A 23,135-nucleotide genomic window follows, 5' to 3' on the forward strand; every position below is an offset into this window, starting at 1 on the left:
TGTAAAGTGAGACAAAGGTAAGGTTTGAATAAGATGCTGTCGGTGGTGCAATTAAGGACTGTGCCTGACAAATAGACAGTGCCCCATAAACGTGGGCACTCATTTGGGTCTCATGCTCTGTAAGAGCCACAGCCATCCCTATGGTTAACTGAGAGCAAAATCCATCCAGAACAGTGGACCCTTATGTCTTCTGGGTAGGGTACAGCACACTGGCAGGAAGTTCCTATTGAAGGGTGGGTAGTTATGGGTGTTGGAAAACTTTACCGTATTAGACTTAATCTCATCCCCTGTTCCAGCACCTGGCATACTTTTTTTTTTTTTTTTTGGTCAGTTGTGGGGCTTGAACTCTGGGCCTAGGTGCTGTCCCTTAGCTCTTCAGCTCAAAGCTAGCACTCTAACACTTGAGCCATGGCACCACTTCTGTTTTTTTCTGCTTATGTGGTGCTGAGGAATCGAACCCAGGGCCTCGTGCATGCAAGGCAAGCATTCTACCACTGAGCCACCTTCCCAACCCTGGCATACTTCTTGTGAAGATGTGTCCTCTTGTTCCTTTCTTACCCCAGCCAGATCCATGAACCTCTTATGGCGAGTCTTCTGCGCACACTGAAGTTGGATACCCACAAGGATGGGCAACAGAGTGTGACAGAGAAAGACTCGGTTTGGAATCAGTTAACTTGGATTAAATCTTGGCTCCTTGCTTGTGAGCTCTGGGATCTGGGATGAGCTGCTTCTCAGAGCCAGCATCTTCATGTTTCAGATAGAATAAGTGCTTCTACCAGTAAGCCATGGCCACATACCTCAGGCACACAGACTGTGCCGATGGCTACTGTTTCATGTGGCAGATGCTTGTTACAGAGGTGTTTCCTTGGTTCCTGCATCCCCCTTACCCCACCCCTAGTTCTTAAGTTCTTCAAAGGCAGAACCAGTGAGTGAAGACTATTGAATGGGACACCTGGTTCCCTGTAAGCAGTCTGCTGTCCTCTGCCTCACTGCCTCCAGATCCTGCTGTTTCCAGCCTTGGGGCAAAAACAGATGGGACTTGAGGAAACATCATGGGATAATGCTGGAACAGAATGAAGATTCAGAAAGAGTGACAGTAGTATGTGTTCAGGGCTCCATGGAGGAGGCTGGCTTGAAGAAAGGAGATCATTAGAGTAGAGGTGAGGTTTTCAAGGCAGGAGTAGCTTCAGCAAAGACTGAAAGTCAGGGAGATCTGGATTGAGGGTAGGGAGGGTGGGAGATCACCTGTTCCTTGTGTTTATCTATAGCCTTTGAACCAGCCACCTTGCATTATGATTAATATGTGTTTCTATGTCTCTCTCTGCCCACCCACCATTTGGGAGGCTCCACAGAATAGAGACACAGTGCCTTGTCTCCCTGTCTGCCCAGTGCCTGGCCTCCAGCCAGCATTAACTGGCAAATGCTTGCTGAATGGATGAAGAGGCCTAGGCAGACCTACAGGGCTGCAGCAGGGTGTGTGGGGTGGAGGAGGAGGCAGGGCGGGCCTGGTAAGGGAGGCCCCTGTGACTGGCCTCCTTTGTATCCTGGCACAGGGCCAAGGTAGGCACTGGGGCACTCACCGGGGCAGTCATGCATGGACTCCACAGGGCCCTGCCCTAGACCTGCTAGGAAGCCAGACCTTTCTAGAAGAGGAGAGAAGAGCCAGAGCAGCCTCTGGTGGTATGCATAGAGCATAAAGGGTGTTGTGAGGGGCCAGACCCAGAGGCCCCAGCAAAGCCCAGAAGGCTCTCAGCAGGGAGTGTCAGTCACTTTGTTTATTGTACAGAAAGCTCACCTCTGCCAGCTAAGTCTTATGCCCTGTTGGGAAGGGTTTTCTTGGACTACCTGTGCTCTTGGCCTAGGCTATAGCACCAGCTATTCCCGCAGTAGAGACACTCACTAAGCCTGGTGACGTGATTCTCTGCTGGCTTTGCTTATGATTCTGAGTTTCAGTCTACCTCAGCTTCCACCCTGTAAAATGGACCTAGTTATCTTGTCCTCTGCTGGACATATGACCATATTTGTAGGACAGTAGGGGAGGGAGATGACAAAGGTAGATGCGGATGCTTGGATGGAATCTGGGATGTCTCACACACCAAAGGATTCACTTCTCACATATCCCTCTAAAAGCATCTCGGTGATGGCAAGTTTGCTGTCAAACTGCAGCCAGCCTGAACCCTGGCCAAGATTCTGAGTCTGGCCAAGACCCTAGGACTCGCTCCTTGATCTCTTACCTGGCTTCTGTGTCTCAGAGTTGAAGTTCAGTGCAGGGAATATTTAGGGATTCTGGATTGAGAAGAGGGTTGAAATAGGTCTCTTGCCCACTCCCCTCTTCCCTGTGACTGCAGGGCTACACCTCTTGTATTGGAGCCTTCTTCATTACTGGTTTGCAAACCTCCTGAGAACAGGGCTTATGTGTCCAGTGATCTGGAGAAATGGAGTCCTCTGGACTAGGGCTAAACTCTCAGTTATAGTAGGGTAGTGAGCAAATGACAAATAGCTACTATGTCCAGGGTAAAAGTTCAGGGCCTGGACAACTCTAGCTAGCCCACGATGGCAATTCCAGACTATTTTCTCAGTCTAGCTGTACCCAGAGAACCAGATACCTGAGAGACAGCCTTTCAGAAAGTGAGCCTGAACTAGAGAGCCAGCTAAACCACACGGGACACCTGGTCAAAGCCCCTGGTATTCTGACCCGACCTCGACTTCGGTGTTTTAAGATTCAGCCCAGCCATGTCAGGGCACATGGTAAACAGATCCACAGCCCATGTTCCTGGCCATGGTGTAGACAGGAGTGGGAAGCTCATGGAGGGAGCTGGTTATTTTTCCAGGTGTTTTACATGTAGTGTAGGAGCCAGTGACTCATGGACTGGCCACTAGAGGACTTGTGTTCAGCCTTGTTTTCGAGGGCCTGTGTTGTGAGGGTGATAGGGTTCTGAGACTGGGCCTCTTCATATGATCTCAGCTTTTTGGGGAGTTCTGCTGAGCACTGGAGAGAGGGGGGGGGAGAGAGAGAGAGAGACTGGCCTCAGGACCAGGCAGGAACTGTAGCTGGACACCTGGCTATGAGTAGTGCCTTTGCCTGGGCATGCTCTGACTCACCTGGGGCGTTGTCTTGAGTGAACATTCTATGTGTGAAAGCACAAAGGCCTGCAAGCTCTGCCTCAGAGCCCACCTGGGGGATGAGGAACCAGGCATGAGGAGGTCGCGTGGTGAGCACGTGGGAGCCGGCTTAAGACTAGGTGCTACACTCACAGCAAGTTCCTGTCCTTGCCTGGGGGTTAAAGAAGCTTCCTGGAGGGAGGTGTGTGAGGCCTGGAGGACAGCCTGGGCCAGATGAGAAGGGTGGGAAGCTTTCCTAGTCAGATGTACAGTCTGCATTGAGATCTGGAAGCAAAACAGCAGCATCACATTGGAGGCCTTGATTGGAGGCCTCAAGCATGAGGAGACGTGCAGGAGCCAAGGTTGGCCGGGATTTGGAATTTAGACTCCTACGTACTCAAGAAGTGACTGTCTTGAGTTTAGGGCTTTGTCTTTATTTTCCTCTTTGCTTGGGAGATCATGAGCTCTGTCGCCTCTGCTTCCTTGTGTTGAGCTTGCAGGGCCTGAGGTTGTGCAGATTTAAGAGCAGGAGCTGGAGGCATCAGCCTCCAAGTGCTGGGGTGGGGGGAACTCTCCAGCCAGCTCTCACCGCCAGATCAGAGCTGAGCTGTGGCCTTAGGATGAATAGCTCCTTCCTACCCTGTAGGACTGACTCACAGCCATCTGGTTTCTCAGATGAACACCTGGATGAATGCCCCAGGTGACTTCTGTTGGCATCCAAGGGTATGTGTGTGTGCATGTGTGTGTGTTGGAGCTGCCATCCCTATTATGCCCCAAGCTTTTCTCACACTTGCCTCTCATGAGTCTGGAAAACTCCTGTGTGGGTACAGTACTGCTTTTTTTTGGAGAGGGAAAGGTGTTTGTTTGTTTTCTTACCATAGATCTTTCTGAATGCTGACATTTGCCTGGTCTTCAGCCTTGGCAGACCTCTGGGTCTGGTCAGAAGTTGGTTGCAACAGAGAGGAGGAAGCCTGGTAGAAAGGGAGAGGGAGGGTTTAAGAAAGAGTGACAGACAGGTAGTCACAGGGACTGACAGCAGGCTGCAGCGTGGGTGCCTGGGCCTCATGGTGGCTGTGGGTTTCCTTTTGTAGTGTCAGATGCTCCACAGCTGGTTCCAGAGGGGAGCTGTCTGCAGAGGTTCCTCCTTACACCCTCTTTCCTGCACCTCAGCTGGTAGCAGCCTTGGAAAAAGTGGCTTTCTTCCTCTTCTTCACTGAGAAAGGCCAGACAGAAGCCACCTGAGGGACAGAAGAGTGGGGGCGGGGAAGGAGAAATGGAGGAAGTGGCTATGCTCTCCTGAGTTGCCAAGTTGGGATATGCCATGAGCCCTGAGTGTTGGGACCCCCACCAGCTGTAACCACGTCTATGTAACCATGCCAGGGATGGGAGTGCAGTGGTTGGAAAGGCCAGGTTCAAGGGGTGGGCCAAGATGGCTAATGCAGGTATCAGACCTCCCATAGCTAGACCTCACACCCGCACTGGCCCACCTCTGTGGTGAGATCCCTGCTTCTTGTACTAGTGTGCGTCTTAGCTATGGTAGGGGAGAAAAGCCATTGAGGAGGGAGATCTGTCCAGCAAGTCCTTGGTCTGAGCAGGGTACTGTGGACAGATGGGTGCAAGGGGACCGGAGGTCTTAGAGGAGTCTGGCAAAGCTGGCTTCAAGTCTCTGCTTTGTAACATAATTGCATGCACCATAGGCAAGAAACGTAGCCCCTTCAAGCTTCCTCTAGTTCACCTGCAACGGTGGAGGTTAAGATAGCAATGCTTAGTTGTGGGAATTAAAAGAATGCAAAAGCTCTTTGGGTCCTCCTGGTGCAGGCTTAGTATTACTTCTGCTATCAGTGTTTGCTGCCTGGGTGGTCTCTCCTCATTTCTCCCCCTTGCTGCCCCCCCCTCCAGGTTCCCCAGCATCCACTCCTCTTTTCCCCTGCCTCACAGGGCCTGTGTGTCCTTGTCCCTGGCACTCTTACTCTCCAGAGAGACCTCTGTGGCAGGAAAGTTCTTGGGTGATTCATCCTCCCCTATACCAGGCCCCTTGATTTGTTTTAGTCAAGTCCCTGTCTCAGCTTTAGAAAACTGCTGTGGTGTTATGTGTGATGACCCTTGTTGGTGAGCAATGGAAAGGAGGCCGAGCAGATGAGCCTAGCCTCTCCTTGTCTGCCTTAGGCTTCTAGTCCCTTCTTTGGGCCAGAGCAGCCAAGTCCTGGAGTCCATTTCATAGGCTTTACGTTGTTCCAAACTCTGTACCAGGTCTGAGTGGCCTTTCCTTTGCCAGTATCAGGAATCCACTGGCGCGTGTCCCTGAGCTGGCTGGCCACGTGGACCAAAGCCCTGTAGTGGCTCACAAATTGACAGGGCTGTGATGGGAGGGAGGCATAAACACATGTGAGTATCCTGGAGCTCACAGCCTCCTGGAAACATGTGGTTTGCTGGGCCACCTCTGTACTGCCCCCTCTATTGCACGTTCTTCCTTCCTCTCTCGCTTCTGTATCTGCAGTGAAAACGTTCACTAGGCTTAGGCAGTGTCCCAGAGAAGTGCACAGTTCCACCTTGCAGCTTCATGGAGTTGCCCAGGGTGACTCAATCTAGGGATGGGCTTTTGGGTCTTTGCTCTGAATGGGATTGCCAATAACAACAACAAAGGGTTTAAAATCAAGAGAAAAGGCGATTTCTCTGGTTTAAAATCAAGAGAAAAGGCGATTTCTCTGGCCTTCCGATCTTTCTTGTCTCAGTCTACTCCCAGATCTGTTAGCCTGGATGCTTACTAACTAACCTGCCTCTCTCCCTCCTGGCACCTTTTCACAAATGAAGACAAAGAGGGTGTACTGGTAGGGTCTCTTGGGGTCCAAGAGTTGAGGAAGGAAATGGAGAAGTTAATTTCCTTCTGGGTGCCTGGTGAAAGTGAAAGACAAGGAGGGGACCTCCAGTGAGTCAGGCAGGCCTGCAGCAGACAAGCAGGTAGGCGGCAAGTAGGCAGGCAAACAGGCCCAGGAGCCAGGCGCAGGGCTGGAGCTGAGGAAATGTGCTGAGGAGTGATAGCTTGGCAAATTGAGGGGAGGGGCTAGTACTGGGTGTCGCTGGACTTTGGACCCGCCCACCCTCCCTGTGCTAGGCTGGTTTCCTGGGAACTGCCTGGGCTGCTGACAAGATCTGGAAAATCCAAGGACTGAGGTCACCTGGACCTGCAGATTCACTCTCCCAGTGAGCCAGCAGGCTGCGTCCCTCTTCCCTTCTCTCTCCCCTCCCTGGCCAAGTAGCCCAGGACCAGAATCTTGAGGAAGAGGTGAACCATTGGACCACCACCAACTTTCTAGAGAGAAACAAGAACAACACACACACACACACACACACACACGCACACACACACACACGCACACACACAATCTGAAGAAAGAAAAAAATAAAAATACATGGAAGCAGCTATGTAAAATGCAGGTCTGGATTTTGCTCTGTAGCAGGATGGACCTTTTTAAAAATCAAGTCTGAGGGAGCTGGGGGTATGGCTTAGCATGCGTGAGGGCCTGAGTTTAAGCTTCAGCTTTAAAAAGAAGCTCAAGTTAGCAAAGGCAGAAAAACCAGGCACTTTACACATGCTGTCATGGAGAATACCTGGACCGAAGTTCTAGCAAATGTACCCCTCCTATTGGAGTTGGGCTATTCTTTGCCCAAAGTAGCAAGGGCTCTAGCAGTAGAGGGGCAAGGATTGGGGAGCAGCAGCAGCTACTGACCCTGATGGGCTACTGAGCTAGATCTTGCCTCTAGCCTGCCAGGGCTGCAAAACGGGTTCTGTGCTAGTTCAGAAAAGACTTGGCAGCCAGAGCCCCACCTAGTAGCTCTTGCCAGGGGTGGGGCCTCATCTGCACACCTGAGCGGGAAGGACTGAGCCTGGGTCCTGAGCGCTGGACTCTGTGAGCGCCTGGCGGGACTACCCAAGAGCCATGGCGGTGCTGGGAGTGACCTTTGACCTCCCACTTATTGTGTCTGGGATGTTGGAGTGTGGAAGGAGGCTTTGTCTGGATAAAGAGCCTTCTGGGTGTGGTGGGAGGATGTTACATGGACAGATGTGTGAGAAGGGCCAGACTTAGCTGCCCAGTGGTCTGTGGCCTGGGCTAGGAGGACAAGGGAGCCCAGTTTTGCCTGTGTCATCCATTTCCCAGCTTGCTTCAGGGACACAGGCTGAATATCAGTTCTGCAGGGCACAAATGACCCAACCAAGCACCACAGCTCTGGAGCCTAACCAGGAGGTGGTGGGACAAGAGGAGAGAGGCAGCATCTCAGGGGAGGCTGCCAGTTCTCCTGCCTTTCTGGCTCTTGTCTCACTAGTGCTGCTCTGTGGCATAAGGTGGGACCTTCTTGGGGGATCTTCGGGCCTCCTTCTTGCATTTATACTGGCATACCATGGTCCTGAGGCTGACACTGCCACTGTGTTTCCTTCTGCAGGCTCCCAGACCCTGTGGAACATCATGAACTGGGAAGCATAGCCGAGCCCAAGAGCTTCCAGAAGGAGGAGGAGGAGCCAGCCTTCCTCTCCCAGGACCTAACCCCTGATCCGGTCATCTAGCATCTTCCTCTGCCTCTGCTCTACCCTCACTTGGCTTCTGAACAGGGACCTGGTTTCCTGCAGGCTCTTTCCCCAGGGAATGGGCAGCTGGTGAAGGAAGTCTCAGTGCCCAGGCTCAGTTGGTCACACCATGAACCTCCAGGCCCAGCCCAAGGGTCAGACCAAGCGTAAGCGCTGCCTCTTTGGGGACCAGGAGCCAGCTCCTAAGGAGCAGCTCCCACCCCTGCAGGCCCCACAGCAGTCCCTCAGGGGGAAGGAGGAGCAGTATCGGGGGCACGAGGCCCCCCCAGGAGCTGCTTCCACCTCTCAGCCTGTGGAGCTGGCTCTGTTGAACTCTGTGGTGTACGGGTCCGACCGAACCACTGCGGCCGTGCTGTCCCAGCAGGTGGGCTCCTCCGTGAAGTGGCCCAACTCCATGATGGCTCCAGGGAGGGGTCCCGAGCGCGGAGGAGGCGGGAGCGTCAGTGACAGCGGCTGGCAGCAGCAGCCGGGCCAGCCTCCACCCCACTCCGCCTGGAACCGCCTGTCCCTCTACGGTGGACCCAAAGGGAGCCCTCATCCTGGTGTGGGGGTCTCTACCTACTATAATCACCCAGAGGCACTGAAGGGGAACAAGGCCGGGGGCCCACAGCTGGACCACTATGGAAATGCAATGCGGCCTGTGATGCCGCAGAAGTTGCCTCTGGAGGTGGGGCGGCCCCAGGCACCCTTGAACTCTTTCCACACAGCCAAGAAAACACCAGGCCAGACACTGCCCCTGCAGCCCTTCCAGCTGGCTTTCGGCCACCAAGTGAACCGGCAGGTCTTCCGGCAGGGCCCACCCCCACCCAACCCCGCCGCGGCCTTCCCGCTGCAGAAGCAGCAGCAGCAGCCACAGCAGCAGCTGCAGCAGCAGCAGCAGGCAGCCCTGCCCCAGATGCAGCTCTTCGAGAACTTCTACTCCATGCAGCAGCCACCCTCTCAACAGCCCCAGGACTTTGGCCTGCCACCCAGTGGGCCCCTGGGACCGTCCCACCTGGCTCACCACAGCATGGCCCCCTATGCCTTCCCCCACAACCCGGATATGAACCCAGAACTGCGCAAGGCCCTCCTGCAGGAGTCCGCCCAGCAGCCTGTGCTACCTCAGCCCCAGATCTCCTTCCCTCGCCGCTCCCGCCGCCTCTCAAAGGAGGGGATCCTGCCCCCCACTGCCCTGGACGGGGCTGGCACCCAACCTGGACAGGAGCCCGCGGCCAATCTGTTCCTACATCACTGGTCCCTGCAGCAGCCGCCACCTGGCTCCTTGGGACAGCCCCACCCTGAAGCTCTGGGGTTCCCACTGGAACTAAGGGAACCTCACCTGCTGCCTGATGCGGAGAGACTGGCACCTAACGGTCGGGAACAGGAAGCTCCTGCCATAGGCAAGGAGGAAGGTTTGAGGGCAGGGGGCACAGGGGACTGTGGGCAGATTGTACGAGGTGGGGTGATCCAGAGCACAAGACGGAGGCGGAGAGCGTCCCAGGAGGCCAATTTGCTGACTCTGGCACAGAAGGCAGTGGAGCTGGCCTCGCTGCAGAATGCAAAGGTGAGCTCCACACTGGGGGCTTGGCCTAGCAGGGGGCGGGTAGCAAGTGCCCCTAGACTCAGAGTAGGGTTTTTTTATTTTGTCAGTTCATTGAAAGAAATGGGAGAACTTCTTCAGTGCAAAGAAGCTTTGCTCAAGGCACTCTACCTGAAGGGAAGCCAAAGTTTGTTATACTACAGAGACAGGCAGGCAGACAGAAAGAAAGGTGTCACACACCACCCTGCTAGCTTCTTCATGTAGGACTTGATTGGGAATTGAGGGAGGTGAGACCGTTTCTGGATTAAGTTTGCTAAAAGACAAGAGTGTGGAGATTGCCAGGTGCCAGTAGCTCACTCCTATAATTCTAGCTACTCAGGTGGCTGAGATTAGAGGACCAGAGTTCCAAGCCAGTCTGGGAAGACAAGTCCAATTAAATTAGCAAAAAGCCAGAAATGGAGTAAGTGGTAGAATGCCAGCCTTGAGCAAAAAAAAAGCTAAGCAAGCGCTCTAGACCCCAAGTTTAAAACCCAGTACTCACACACACATAAAGAATATAGTGATCATTACACAGTAGTTTTGTTGGTCAAAATGCATTGAAGTGTAAATAGGTTTTAGTCAAGTGTTGGTTGCTTACCCCTGTGTTCCTAGCTACTCAGGAGATTGAGATCTGAGTTAAGGATTGAAGTTCAAAGCCAGCCTGGGCAGGAAAGTTCCTAAGACTCATCTCTGGTTAACTACCAAAAAGCTGGAAATGGAACTGTGGCTCAAAGTAGTAGAGTGCTAGCCTTGAACAAAAAAGCCCAGGGACGCCCAGGTCCTGAATCCAAGCACCACAACTAACCCTCCCCCCTTTCTACTCCTCCCCCCAAGATAAAGGAAAAAAAGGCTTGTTTAATTGGGCATGGTGGTTGCATACCTTCTAGAGTTAAAGATTGGGAGGATCAAAATTCTAGGCCAGTTTAAGCAAAAAGTTACCAAGACGGCCATCTTAACAAACAAGTCAGGTATGGTGGGGCAAGTAATTAAAGTTACACTGGAGTTATAAGTAGTAGGATCACAGTCCAAAGCCAGCCCAGGCATAAATACAAGACCTGACTGAAAAATAACTAAAGAAGAAAGGAATTGGGAGTGTGGCTCAAGTGGTAGAACACCTGCCGAACAAGTGTGAAGCCCTGAGTTCATACCCTAGCACCTCAAAAAGAAAATGTTGTATGTTAATTGTAAAACAATAAAGTTGTTCTAGAAAAATGAACAGAATTTGACCACCGTTGTTATGCTTGGAGCTTTTAATGCCAGATCACAAATAATTTATCACACCCAATAGGAAAGGTGCTATTACCTGTTTTCTAGTTAAAGAAGCTGAGACTCGGGTTGCATTTTCCAAGGCCACATAGCTGAGGTGGAAACCTCATTTCTGACTGCAGTGCTAATGTTTGTCCCTTTCTTCATAGAGGTCTCACTGCTGATGCCTCTAGGGCCAGGCTTGGTATATAGGGGGCTTCACAATTAGCTTAGAATTTCCTTACGGACCATCTATTTACTATGGCCATCGGCTTGGGGAGACATAGATGCAGGAACCCTTCCACAGGTTCCTTGCTTGCTTCTTTATAGATAGTATTTTTTGAATATTTACATGCTATGCTTTGTGCCGTACATTGTGTCTAACACACTTGTGGCATGAGATGGCTATCCAGAACCCCTGCTCTGGGGCAGGATGGCAGGCCTGGTGGAAGAGAAGTTATAGAGAGAGAATGCTTGGAAAATGTGGGTGGAGAGAGGGCTAGATTGTCAAAGACCAGTGGGAGCCATTGTGGTTGTTTGCGTTCCCTGGATTCATGGGTACTGGGGATAGGATGTTCTAGGGCTTCTCTTCTGAATCTCACTTTCATCTACTTAATTTCCCTTTTCTTTAGGATGCCAATGGCTCTGAGGAGAAGCGGAAAAGTGTATTGGCCTCCACTACCAAATGTGAGGTGGAGTTTTCTGAGCCTACTTTAGCTGCCAAGCGAGCACGAGATGAGAGCGGGATGGTACCCCTCATCATCCCAGTGTCTGTTCCTGTGCGGACAGTGGACCCAGCCGAGGTGACCCAGCTTGGCAGTGTGGATGAAGATGGGAAGGGCCTGGAACAGAGCCTCTCCGAGCACAAGCCATCCGTCATCGTTACTCGGAGGCGGTCCACCCGTATCCCTGGAATGGATGCTTCGGCTCAGGTAGGAGAGACTGTTCTTCTAAACCCCTCCTCTCTAGGGCTGAGAGCTTCAGAGGCCCAGGATGTCATGGGATGAGACCTTTTCGTATTTGAAATTAAGACTGTCCGGGAAGATCTAAGATGTGTGAATCACTCTTGGTTCAGGTCAGCAAATTGTGACTGTCCCCTAAAGTGAGTCAGGGCCCTATATGTAAGGTAGTGGGATGTAGCAATGTTTACTTGCTATGTTAGTACTGAGAGATAGGTACCCTGAAATCTTCCATTCAGATGGAGGTTTTTGTCCATTTCTCCTTTTATTTCTGTCATTATTTGTGGTATATGTTTTCAGGTAATGCTATTCAGGTACATACTCCTTTAGAATTGTATTAGACACTTCATTGCTATGAAATGTTTCATTTTATTTAGCAATAGTTTGTCTTAAAATCAACTGGTATTTGGCTTCCATTTGATTAATATCTGGAAGGTATATTTTTTTTTGTTTCTTTTTCTTCTTTTCTGTGTCTTTATATTCAGTTTTTCAAGTTTATTAATTTTTAGTCTAACAACTTGTCTTTTTAACCAGAGTATAAATACAATTTACCCTTTTCTTCTGTTTACCTCCTAATAAAACTATACATGGTCCCAGGCATACTTATGCATAGCTGCAATGCCACTTACTTGGGAGGCAGAAACAGGAAGAGGCTAGCAGGGCAGTATTAGGAAAACCCTATCTAGAAAACAAAATACAAAAGAGAAAAGGATTGGTAGTATGGCTCAAGAGGTAAAGCATATGAAGCACAAAAGGTTTCAAACTCCTGACTGGGGTGAAAATTGTATATATGGTGAACAACATAATGTTTTGTTATGTGTGTACTTTGTGGAATGACTAGATCATGATAATTAACCCAGTCATTACCTCACATACTTATTTTTTGTGTGTGTATGGTAAAAACACTTAAAATCTGCTGTCTTAACACTTTCAAATATGCAATACGCTGTTATTAATGAGAGTCCGTTGGAGTATATAGTCGATCAACTTGAACTTAACTTCTGTCTGACTGAAGTTATGTTTCCCTTGACAGCCTGTCCCCAGTCCTCACCCCAAGTTCCATCTATGAGCTCCACTGTTTTAGACGCCACGGATCTACTTATGATGGACTCTTTTATTTACTCTTTGCTTTCTTTGTATCCTGTCCTGTCTCTCCTGCACTGTGCAACTTTCTTCTCTTTTCCCCTTGATTTTGATTGGTCAGCCTTGTCATTGTGTTTTGCCACTTTGGAAATATGTTAGTTTTTTTTTTCTTTTTGTCTTTTTATTTTTGGTACTGGGGATCGACCCAGGACGTTGCACTTGCTCAGCAAACACTTTGCCACTGAGCTACATCCCAGCTCGAATTTATTAGTTACATACTGGGATTACTCCAGCAGGTCTCTTGGATTTCTGTAGAACTAGAAAGAAACCGATGCATGAACTGTTCTCTGACGAATGGTCAGTGGTGAGTACCAGTGTAGATGAGCAGGAGGGAAGCTAACTTGTTATGTACACTGAATGCACCCTGATACTGGGGCTGAGAAGACTGCTGGAGATTTAACCACGTGTTCTTGGCTTATTGAAATCTAATGGAAGCACTATGACCTCTTCTTGGATTCTGAGTTTTTACAGGACTCTAACTCTATTTGCCACAAATATAACATGATTGACAGGCATTTTCGTTTTGTAGGTATTTTAACATCAACAAGGCCTTGTAACATGTTTTTTTTTCCATTTGTTATTAATTTTAGATTTGCCCCTAACATATATCCCTTTCGCTGCTTTTACATAGTTTATCTCGTACCTCTAAGCTTTTCTCGTGGATACGCAATATGCTGTTTGTGAAGAATATCCTATAATATTTATTTCCTTTACTGTGAGTCTACTAATGATACATCTTTGTTAGACTTTGATTTCAGAAGATGTTTTCATTTTATCTTTCTTTTCGAAGGATAGCTTCACCAGGTAGTAGATTCTATGTTTGTGGTTATTTTCTTTTGACTCTTTAAAGATAACATCCTATTGTATTCAGGCTTCTTTTTTTTTTTTTTCTTTTTCTGGTTCTGGAGCTTGAACTCAGGGCCTGAGCACTGTCCTTGAACCTCTCTGTGCTCAAGGCTAGTGCTCTACCAGTTGAGCACAGCACCACTTCCGGCTTTTTCTGTGTATGTGGTACTGAGGAATCAAACCCAAGCTTCATGCAAGCCAGGCAAGCACTCTACCACTAAGCCACATTCCCAGCCCTCAGGCTTCCATTTTATTTGCTGTGTTAAACAATTCCGGTCCTTAAAGTAGGCTGAGGCAGGAATATTTCAGGTTCAAGACCAGCCTGGGCTACCTAGTGAAATCCTGTCTCAAAAAATTTTTTTTAATTGATTGATGAATGTTTAAGCCATAACTATCATTTAGATGTAAGGTACCTTTTTTTTTTTTCTTGTTACTTTCTAGATTTGGGATATCTTTTTTTGTTGGTGGTGGTCATGGGGCTTGAACACTGGGCCTGGGCACTGTCACTCAGCTCTTCAGCTCAAGGCTAGTGCTCTACCACTGGAGCCACAGTGCCACTTCCAGTTTTCTGATGGTTTATTAGAGATAAGAGTCTCATAGACTTTCCTGCGTGGGCTAGCTTTGAACTGCAATCCTTAAATCTCAGCCTCCTGAGTAACTAGGATTACAGGCGTGAGCCACTGATGCCTGGTTTGGGGTTATCTTTTGTCTGATTGTTTTTTGCTTTTACTTTTCAGCAATTTTGTTTCCATAAATGTAGTTATTCTCTTTTAGAGTTTGTAGTTCATCTTAAATATTTCTTCTTCATCTTCTTTCTTCTTCTGGAATTCGTTACATGCTCATTAGACCTTTTCACATATATTACTTATTTTATGACTATCATGCATTTTCTTGTATTTTCTAATTTTTTTCCTGTCTGATCTTTCACTTCACCAATTTCTCACTAGCTGTATCTAATATGTTGTTAAACCCATTGGTTGAGTCATTTTAGTTCTTTCACTTTTTAATTCTGAGATTTCCATTTAGTTCATTTTCAGAGTTTCTAGTTCTTTGATGAAAGTTTCAAATTTGGCTTTTATTTCATAAATTAAATCTAGTTTTTCTTTTTTTCTTTTTTTTTTTGGGTCCAGTCGTGGGGCCTGAACTCTGGGCCTGGGCGCTGTCCCTCAGCTCTTCAGCTCAAGGCTAGCGCTCTACCACTTGAGCCACAATGCCACTTCCAGCTTTATTTATTTTTGCTTATGTGGTGCTGAGGAATCGAACCCAGAGCCTCATGCATGCAAGGCAAGCGCTCTACTACTGAGCCACCTTCCCAGCCCTAAATCTAGTTTTTCTTACAGTTTATATCTGGTGGTTCCATTAATATGTTTTATTCTATTGCCTCATTGGTTTTTTGGGTTTTTTTGGTTTTTTGGTTTTTTTTTTGTCAGTCATGGGGCTTGAACTCTGGGCCTGGGCGCTGTCCCTCAGCTCTTCAGCTCAAGGCTAGCGCTCTACCGCTTGAGCCACAGCGCCACTTCCGGTTTTCTGGTGGTTTATTGGAGATAGGAGTCTCACGGTCTTTCCTGCCCGGGCTGGCTTTGAACCGCGATTCTCAGATCTCAGCCTCCTGAGTAGCTAGGATTACAGGCGTGAGCCACCGGCGCCCGGCTGGTTTTTTGTTTTTGTCGGTTGTAGGGCTTAAACTCTGAGCCTTGGTGCTGTCCCTAAGCTCTTCAGCTCAAGGCAAACGCTCTACCACTTGAGCCACAGCAGCGCCTCTTCCCATTTTCTGGTGGTTTTTTGGAGATAAGAGTCTCACAGACTTACCTGTCCAGGCTGTGAACCTCGATCCTCAGGTCTCAGCCTCCTGAGTAGTTAGGATGACAGGTGTGAGCCACCAGCACCCAGCTTTTATTTCTTGTTTTTAAATGACGTCTTGCTTTCTTGTCTATGGAGTCACTTTATTGAGAGCCAGTATACTAGTCCATTTTGTTATAGTAACCTGAAGTTACATAAATTTTTTTTAATTTAAATTTATTTTATTTGTGAACATACTGTACAGAGGGGTTACAATTACATGGGCAGGATAATGCGTACATTTCTTACCAAGCATTGCACCCTCCTCCTTTGGTTTACCCCTCACATCCTTTCCCAGCCTCCCCCCTCCCCCCCACATACTTAAATTTTTTTAATGATTTATTTTGCTCATAATTTTGGAGCCTAAAATTCCCATCTGTTCAGCCTCTGGTGAGGACCCCCTGACCACGTACATCACAGCAAGGCAGATGGCATCAAGGTGGGAGTCTGCAAGAGAGAGCAGTCATGTAGTGAGAAGGGAAGCAAGAAGAGTGGGACACATGGGGCCAGACTTGATCTTACAGCAATTTATTCTCGTGAGAAGGAACCTACTTCTTGAGAACAGTGTTAATCTCTCTGAGGGCAATGGCCTTCTGACATAATTACCTAGCAGTAGGCCCTAACTCTTAAAGCTTCTGCCACTTAAACACCACCAAACTGGGCTGGGGTGTATGAAGTCTCAGGGAACAAACCACATCCAAGCTATAACATCAGAGACTATGAAAAGATTGCTTAATGTCTGAGGAGTGTGGCTTTGATTCCTAAAGACCCGCCCTCTGATTCCTTCTTTCTTCAGAGCTTGATTGGGACTATGTGCAGGTGGGTCTGGGAACTCTCTGTACTAGCCTCAGTGTACACTAATCCCAGCACTTTTCCCATGGTCCTCCTATTGGAAATCCTGAAAAACGGGTACCTAATTCTAGTATTCTGTGTCGTGTGTGTGTGTGTGTGTGTGTGTGTGTGTGTGTGTGTGTGTGTGTGCGTGCGTGTGTGCGTGTGTGTGTGTGCGCGTGTGTGCGTGCGTGCGTGTGTGTGTGTGTGTGCATGCATGCTGGGGCTTAAAATCGGGACCCAGATGCTATCCCTGAGTTGTGGTTGTTTTACTTAAGGCTAGCACTCTACCAACTTGAGCCACAGCTCCATTTCCAGCTTTTTGGTGATTAATTGGAAATAGGGTCTCAGGAACTTTTCTGGCCTGGGCTGGCTTTAAACCACAATCCTCAGATCTCAGCCTCCTGAGTTGCTAGGATTATAGGTATGAGTCACTGGTACCCAGCTCTAATACTTTATTTTTTCATATAAAAATGTAAGTCTCTTCTCCTTCATTCAGTATTGTTCAGTTAGCATCTCCCCATTTCAGGCAAGATTTAAAAGCTTTCTTTTTTCCATTTCAATTAGATATTTTATATGTTCAGAGGCACATAGTTAAAAGCGTTCTTATTATGTCTCCTCATTGTCATGCACCATTTATTTCCCAGATTGGAAACCATGACTTCACAACTAAGTTCTAAAATGACCTGAAATAAAAATGTGTTTTGTATGTATGTATATCTGTGTCAGAGAGACAGAAAGAGACAGAGAAGAAAGAGACAGAGAGAAAGAGACAGAATTCCCTCCAGATGTGATTCTTTATTTTTACTTAAAGACTGGAGCCAAGTGCTGATGGCTCCTGTCTGCAATCTCAGCTACTCAGGAGGCTAAGATCTGAGGATCACAGTTCAGAGCCAGCCCAGGCAGGAACGTCTAGACTCTCCAATTAATCAGCAACAGGTCTGAAGTGGAAGTTGGCTCAGGTTGTAGAGTGCCAGCCTTGTGCAAAAAAGCCAAGCATGAACTTAAGGCACTGAATTCAAGGCCCCCCCTGCCCCACAGTACCAGCTCATCCCCAAAATAAGGCTCTAGATGATATTTTCCTCTTCCAAAGAGGATTTATCTTCACTGTGGTATGTAGCAAAGGGCACACAATCTTGAGTTTTTGTTTTTTTGGTAGTGGGGCTTCAACTCTAGGCCTCTGGGCGCTGTCTCTCAGCTCTTCAGCTCAAGGCTAGAGCTCTATACCTGAGCCACAGTGCCACTTCTGGTTTTGGGTGGTTTATTGGAGATAATAGTCCCATGGACTTTCCTGTCTAGGCTGGCTTTGAACCACAATCCTCAAATCTCAGCTTCCTGAGTAGCTAGGATTACAGGTGTGAGCCATGGGTGCTTAGCCCTAAGTCATTTTAATCAGAGGTTGAGATGGGAGGATTGGAGCTATGAATTAGTTTCCCTAAGGACCAGCCTATTTCTGATTCACCGTTGTTCTCAGATACAGCTCTTTGCAGTCCTAGTCCAAACCTGGTGTTTACCAGACTCTCCTTCCTTGGTAAGCCCTAAACTCCAGTTCTTATTCTGATAGCTTCTTTGGGTTTCTTAGCCCCTCAGCTTGCAGTTATGGCATCTACCTCTAGGGAAAAGGTAGCTAGCTCCCGTGCGGCACTTACCTCCTGAGCTTCCTCCCCCTTCTCCCCCCTGCCCCCAAAACCCACTACATCCTTGGTTCTTTAATTTGTTGCCAACCTGTGTGTGCTCTGATACCTTCAAAACAAGTGTTGTTTGTTGTTGTTTTTTTAATTGAGATCAGGTTTTCTAGTTATTTCCAGTTAGAGAGTTGGCTTGCTCTCTATAACAGAGTGGTGGTGTTTGAGCAAGAGGGCTAAAACTCCCAAGATTATTATGTTAATTAATCCAAGACTATCTGTTTTCTGTGGTTTGGGGGGGAATGTTCAGGAAAGAGCCTGAACAACTAACTACATGGAGGTGTTTAATATTTCAGGTGAGGAAATAGGCCCAGAATAGACAAAAGATAGATTGTATTAGCCTGCTTTTCATTACTATAATAAAACATCTGAGGAAGGCTAACTTATAATGAAAAAAGGCCCATTGGATTCATGGTTCTGAAGGTACAAGGTCCATAGGCCTTATCTGGTAATAGCTTTTTGTTTTTGTTGTTGTTGTTGTTGGTCATGGGGCCTGAACTCTGGCCTGGGCGCTGCCCCTCAGCTCTTCAGCTCAAGGCTAGCTCTCTACCACTTGAGCCAACGGTGCCATTTCCGGCTTTTTCTGCTTATGTGGTGCTGAGGAATTGAACCCAGGGCCTCATGCATGCAAGGCAAGCACTCTACCACTGAGCCACCTTCCCATGTTGTTCCCCTACCCCCCGCCTTTTTTTTTTTTTTTTTTTTTTTTACTGTCACAATCCCAAGGTAATTCAGAGAATCATATGGCAAAAATTAGGGAGCACATATGTCTGGTCTTTGTTCTGCTTCCTGTAAAGCCATGAAGATTCATCTAATGACCTCATCTAAACCTAGTCATTTTCTAAAGACTCCACCTCTTAACACCATACTAAGTATCTGCCTTTTTAATGCCCTTGCACGAGTATGTGCTAGGGTGTGAATTTACACCTTAGCACTATCTGCTCAATGGTAGAGCACTGGTCTAGCATCGGTGATGCCACAGTTCCGTTCTCAACACCAAAACCCAAAACTCAAACCTAAGCATGGCGATCATCTCATGCAGCAGATAATGGCAGTGCTAACCCTGGAATTCGGGTGACGTGAATCTGTGCTCAGGCTTGTCACAACACCAGGCATTTGTGGGAGGTTTATTTTTATTTGTTTGTTTGGTTCTTTTTCTTTGTATTGTAGATGTTTCAATCATGAATAAAACAGAAAGGTATAGTGAGGAAATGTTTAGTCATCACCCAGTTTTTCCACTGGTCATAGCCGTATGCAGGAGACTCTGACTAAAGCAAACAGGGCTGGAGGTATGCCTCAGACATTAGGGCATCTGATTAGCAGGTGAGAGTCCCTGGGTTCAAACCCTACTACTATCAGAAAAACAAACAAAAATTATAGCCATCTGGGCACCGGTGGCTCACGCCTATAATCCTACTTAGGAGGCTGAGAACTGGGAACGTGATTCAAAGCCAGCCTGGGCAGGACAGTGTGAGACTCTTATCTTCACCAAACTAGGTAGAGTGCTAGCCTTGAACAAAAAAGCAGCTCAGGGAGAGCACCCAGGACTGGCATGTTACGTGTGTGTGCACGTGCGCACACGCAAACACTACACTACACTCAGTTGTATTCCATCTTTATCTTCAGTTTTCCCTGTCCCTAGGTTATTTTGAGGCAAATCTCAATACACACAATCCCTACACACTATCTGAATATATACATTTCATACATACATGCATACCATACATACCATCTGAATACAGAAACACATGCATCTGAATACATCCTTTTTTTTTAATTTGCCAGTGCTGGGGCTTGAATTCAGGGCCTGGGCACTGTCCCTGAGCTTCTTTTGCCCAAGACTAGCTCTTTACTACTTGAGCCAAAGTGCCATTTCCAGCTTTTTCTGTTTATGTGGGTACTGAGGAAGCAAACCCCAGGCTTCATGCATGCTAGGCAAGCACTCTACCACTAAGCCACATTCTCAGCCCTATATCCTTTTTTTTAACCTACTCTCCATACCATTATCACATTTAAAGAATTGTCAGATGTATGGGATCGTTTCTTTTAACTATGAATACTCTAAGCTTTCTGGATTTACGTTTTATTTCTTGTCTAGCAAGTGGTGGAGGGAGGCCTTTTGTGCTGCTGCATTGTTTTCTGTCTAGTCGTGTTGTTCCCTTTAAGAGTAGAGAAATGAGCACTTCAGTTTTATTCTGTGTATAAAAGAGAAAAGAGGGCACAGATGGAGGAAGACCATGGCTAGGGCTTCACAGGGAGTCAGGGCCCTCTGGTGGAAGGTGGCATGGGAGTTGGATTGTCAGGGAGGGGGAGAGCCTATTCTCCATTCAGTCAACATGGCCAGCCTTGCTGTTCTGTGTACCCAGAGAGATGGATGGCCTGGGTGCTGCTCACCCCTGCAAGTTCTATCCTCTCCGTGTATGACTGAAGCAAGGAAAGGTTTCTATTCCCTCACAGCCCTTCCTATAGGCTGTGAGACATACCATGGAGTCTGAATCAGGGGGCCAGCCTCTGACAGCATGAGTGGGGTAGCCTCTGATAATAGATCGAATCCTGCAAAGGCCAGGGATTCTCTTGTTCCATTTTGGTAGTCCTATGCCTAGCTCGGGTCTTGGCACAAAATAGGAGCTCTCATCTAATGCAGAGACTAGAGTTTAAGTAGTGATAGATTTATGGAGTTGTTACTCTGTGCTAGGGAATGCACAGATTGGTTTCCATGAATTAGATCACATGGTCTTCAAGCTAGCGTATTAGTTTAATTTTTTGAGACAGGGTCTCCCTATATAACACAGATTGGCCTATGTAACTAAGGTGGCCTCAAACTTGATATCCTCCAGCCTCTGCCTTCCAGGTGCTGGGATTACAGGCCGGGACCACTACAGGTAGACACAGACTTCTTTTTCCCATGTTAAAAATGACACATATAGGTTGTATAATTTTAAGTGGCATGGGGCTGGGAAGGTGGCTCAGTGGTAGAGCTCTTGCCTTGCATGCCAGAGGCCCTGGGTTCGATTCCTCAGCACCACATAAGCAAAAAGAAAAAAAAAGCCGAAAGTGGCGCTGTGGCTCAAGCGGTAGAGCGCTAGCCTTGAGCTGAAGAGCTGAGGGACAGTGCCCAGGCCCAGAGTTCAGGCACCATGACCGGACCCAAAATAATAATAATTTTAAGTGGCAAAGAAAAGTGATAGACCCCAATGCAAGCAGTGTAGCAGCACCGCTGAACCCTTCACCGCTGAACACTCCACAAAAGGGCATCAGAGCCATGGTGGGGCCACATAACAGAGCTCAGGATGGTTTCTACGTTTTTACAAGATTTTTTTTTTCTTTTAAGAAGAAGAAAAAGAGATGACGTGAGCAGCACAGAGAACATGCAATAACACTCTCTGGCCCTTTACAGAGAAAGTGTGTGACTTCTGAGGAGGACTGAGACCTGCCTCCTCCTCCCCAGCGTGCTGGGTGAGCACAGAGGCCCGCCGTTTCCGAGGTGGCACTGGCCGGCCAAGATGTGAGCTTCCTTTGGGCTGCAGGAGGCTGAAGCCATCTTTACTTTTCCTTCTCTAGGCTGAGGACCTGAATGTTAAGTTGGAGGGGGAGCCTTCTGTGCGGAAACCAAAGCAGCGGCCCCGGCCAGAGCCCCTGATCATCCCCACCAAGGCGGGGACCTTCATCGCCCCTCCAGTCTACTCCAACATCACCCCGTACCAGAGCCACCTGCGCTCCCCCGTCCGCCTCGCTGACCACCCCTCGGAACGGAGTTTTGAGCTGCCCCCTTACACGCCACCCCCCATCCTTAGCCCAGTGCGGGAAGGCTCCGGCCTCTACTTCAATGCCATCATATCAACCAGCAGCATCCCAGCCCCTCCACCCATCACGCCAAAGAGTGCCCATCGCACCCTGCTCCGGTCTAGTAAGTGACTGAGAATGCAGGGGAAAGGGCAGGGGAGCAGCTTGCTTTATGGGGTTGCTGAGGATTGGACTGGACGCTGTGGGAGACCAGAAGTGGAGTGGGGGTGGTTGTACTGTTCACCTTCAGATCCCAGTTCCATTATTTATTACATCCCCCGCGCGCCCTCCCCCCCATACAAATCATTTAAACGCTGTTTCTTCAGTATTAAAATGGACCTTAGTAGTACTTGGTTGGTGATGAAATTGCTGGTATTTAGCTATGTTTTGGATCTACAATTGCAGTTTCCTATGGTACAACTTGATGGCTACCTACCTCTTAGGGTTGAAGTGAGGATCAGATTCATTAGCAGGTAGGAAGCACCTAACATCGGGCCTGGCAATTCATAATGTTATGGTATTATGTTACTCATAATATCATAATATTATAATATTTATGCAGTAGGTCTTGTCCCCTAGGCCTCTTGGGTAGTATTTTGACCAAGAGCAGATATTTTGGCAATGTTTGACCTGGGTGGTATATTGCTGGAAAAATGTTGCCCATTCCAAAAAGGGAAAACAAAACGAATAATCCTAGCTATCCCTTAGGGAGAGGATATTGTGGTATAGCACTTGGTTGGTTGCCTTCACCCAGTTCACCTCTGACCTTCACCTCTGACCTAGACCTCACCCATGATTTAGCTCTCTGGCGACCCCTAGTGTCTGTGGGCAGGAATGGTTTGCCCTGTGTCTGGCAGGGCAGCCTGCTTTCCCCCCACCTCCCCCGCTACCCCCCCACCCCCACCCAAGGAAAGCTTTTCTCCCTGGCTAGGTTGTGCAGGAAGCCATTGTAGAGAGCAGACTGGCAGACAAGAGGAGGTCAGTTTGTTCATGAGTATTTATGGAGTACTTGGGTATAAAACGCCTTGAACTGGGTCTTGTGAGGAATCCAAGAATGTATGGGACATCATGATCTATTCTAGAGAGAAAGTGCAATGCAGGGTCATTAGGGAGCTGGCAAGAAAGCCTTGGAGACAGAAAAGCAGAGGTTGAACAGTTTGAGACCAGCAGCCAGTGAGTGAAGCTGACACTAAGTTCCAAGCCTGGGAGGGTGGAAAGCATTTGGGAGTGGGTGGGGCTAGGGCTGAACTCTGGAGGGGGAGGGGCAGGAAGAACACGCCAGGCCAAGCAGATGACTGCTGCAAAGATCTGTAGGTGAGTCTGTGCAGGAAGTATGGCCAGGAGGTGAGCATGCCATAGGGCTGCTAGGATGGACAGGCCAAGCCTTGGGCTGGTGGGAGGCATAGACAACGGGAAAATCTGGAACTCCTAGCTATGGATTTCAGGCTTTATCTCCTGTTGTGGAAGGTCTTTTGTTTGTTTTGGATCAAGGGAGTATCTTAATCTTGTGGAGCCTGAAGATGAGTTTGGGAGAAACTGAGGCAGAAAATCCAGAGATAAAG

General features: G+C 48.3%; 1 protein-coding gene across 4 annotated transcripts in view; it reads left to right on the forward strand.

The window, feature by feature from the left end:
* The window catches only part of Mideas (mitotic deacetylase associated SANT domain protein), a 77,910-nt gene that overhangs the window by 43,786 nt on the left and 10,989 nt on the right, over positions 1-23,135 (forward strand). For all 4 annotated transcript variants that reach the window (XM_070030448.1, XM_070030469.1, XM_070030458.1 and 1 more), the window contains exons 2-4: positions 7,543-9,227; positions 11,120-11,419; positions 21,352-21,697. In XM_070030448.1, the coding sequence (XP_069886549.1) occupies positions 7,794-9,227; positions 11,120-11,419; positions 21,352-21,697 (2,080 nt within the window). In that variant the 5' untranslated portion in view covers positions 7,543-7,793. The remainder of the gene's footprint in view (positions 1-7,542; positions 9,228-11,119; positions 11,420-21,351; positions 21,698-23,135) is intronic.

The sequence above is a fragment of the Dipodomys merriami genome, unplaced genomic scaffold (assembly GCF_024711535.1).
Source record: "Dipodomys merriami isolate MVZ:Mamm:240054 unplaced genomic scaffold, mDipMer1.0.p SCAF_1, whole genome shotgun sequence".
In the NCBI taxonomy this organism is placed as follows: Eukaryota; Metazoa; Chordata; class Mammalia; order Rodentia; family Heteromyidae; genus Dipodomys; species Dipodomys merriami.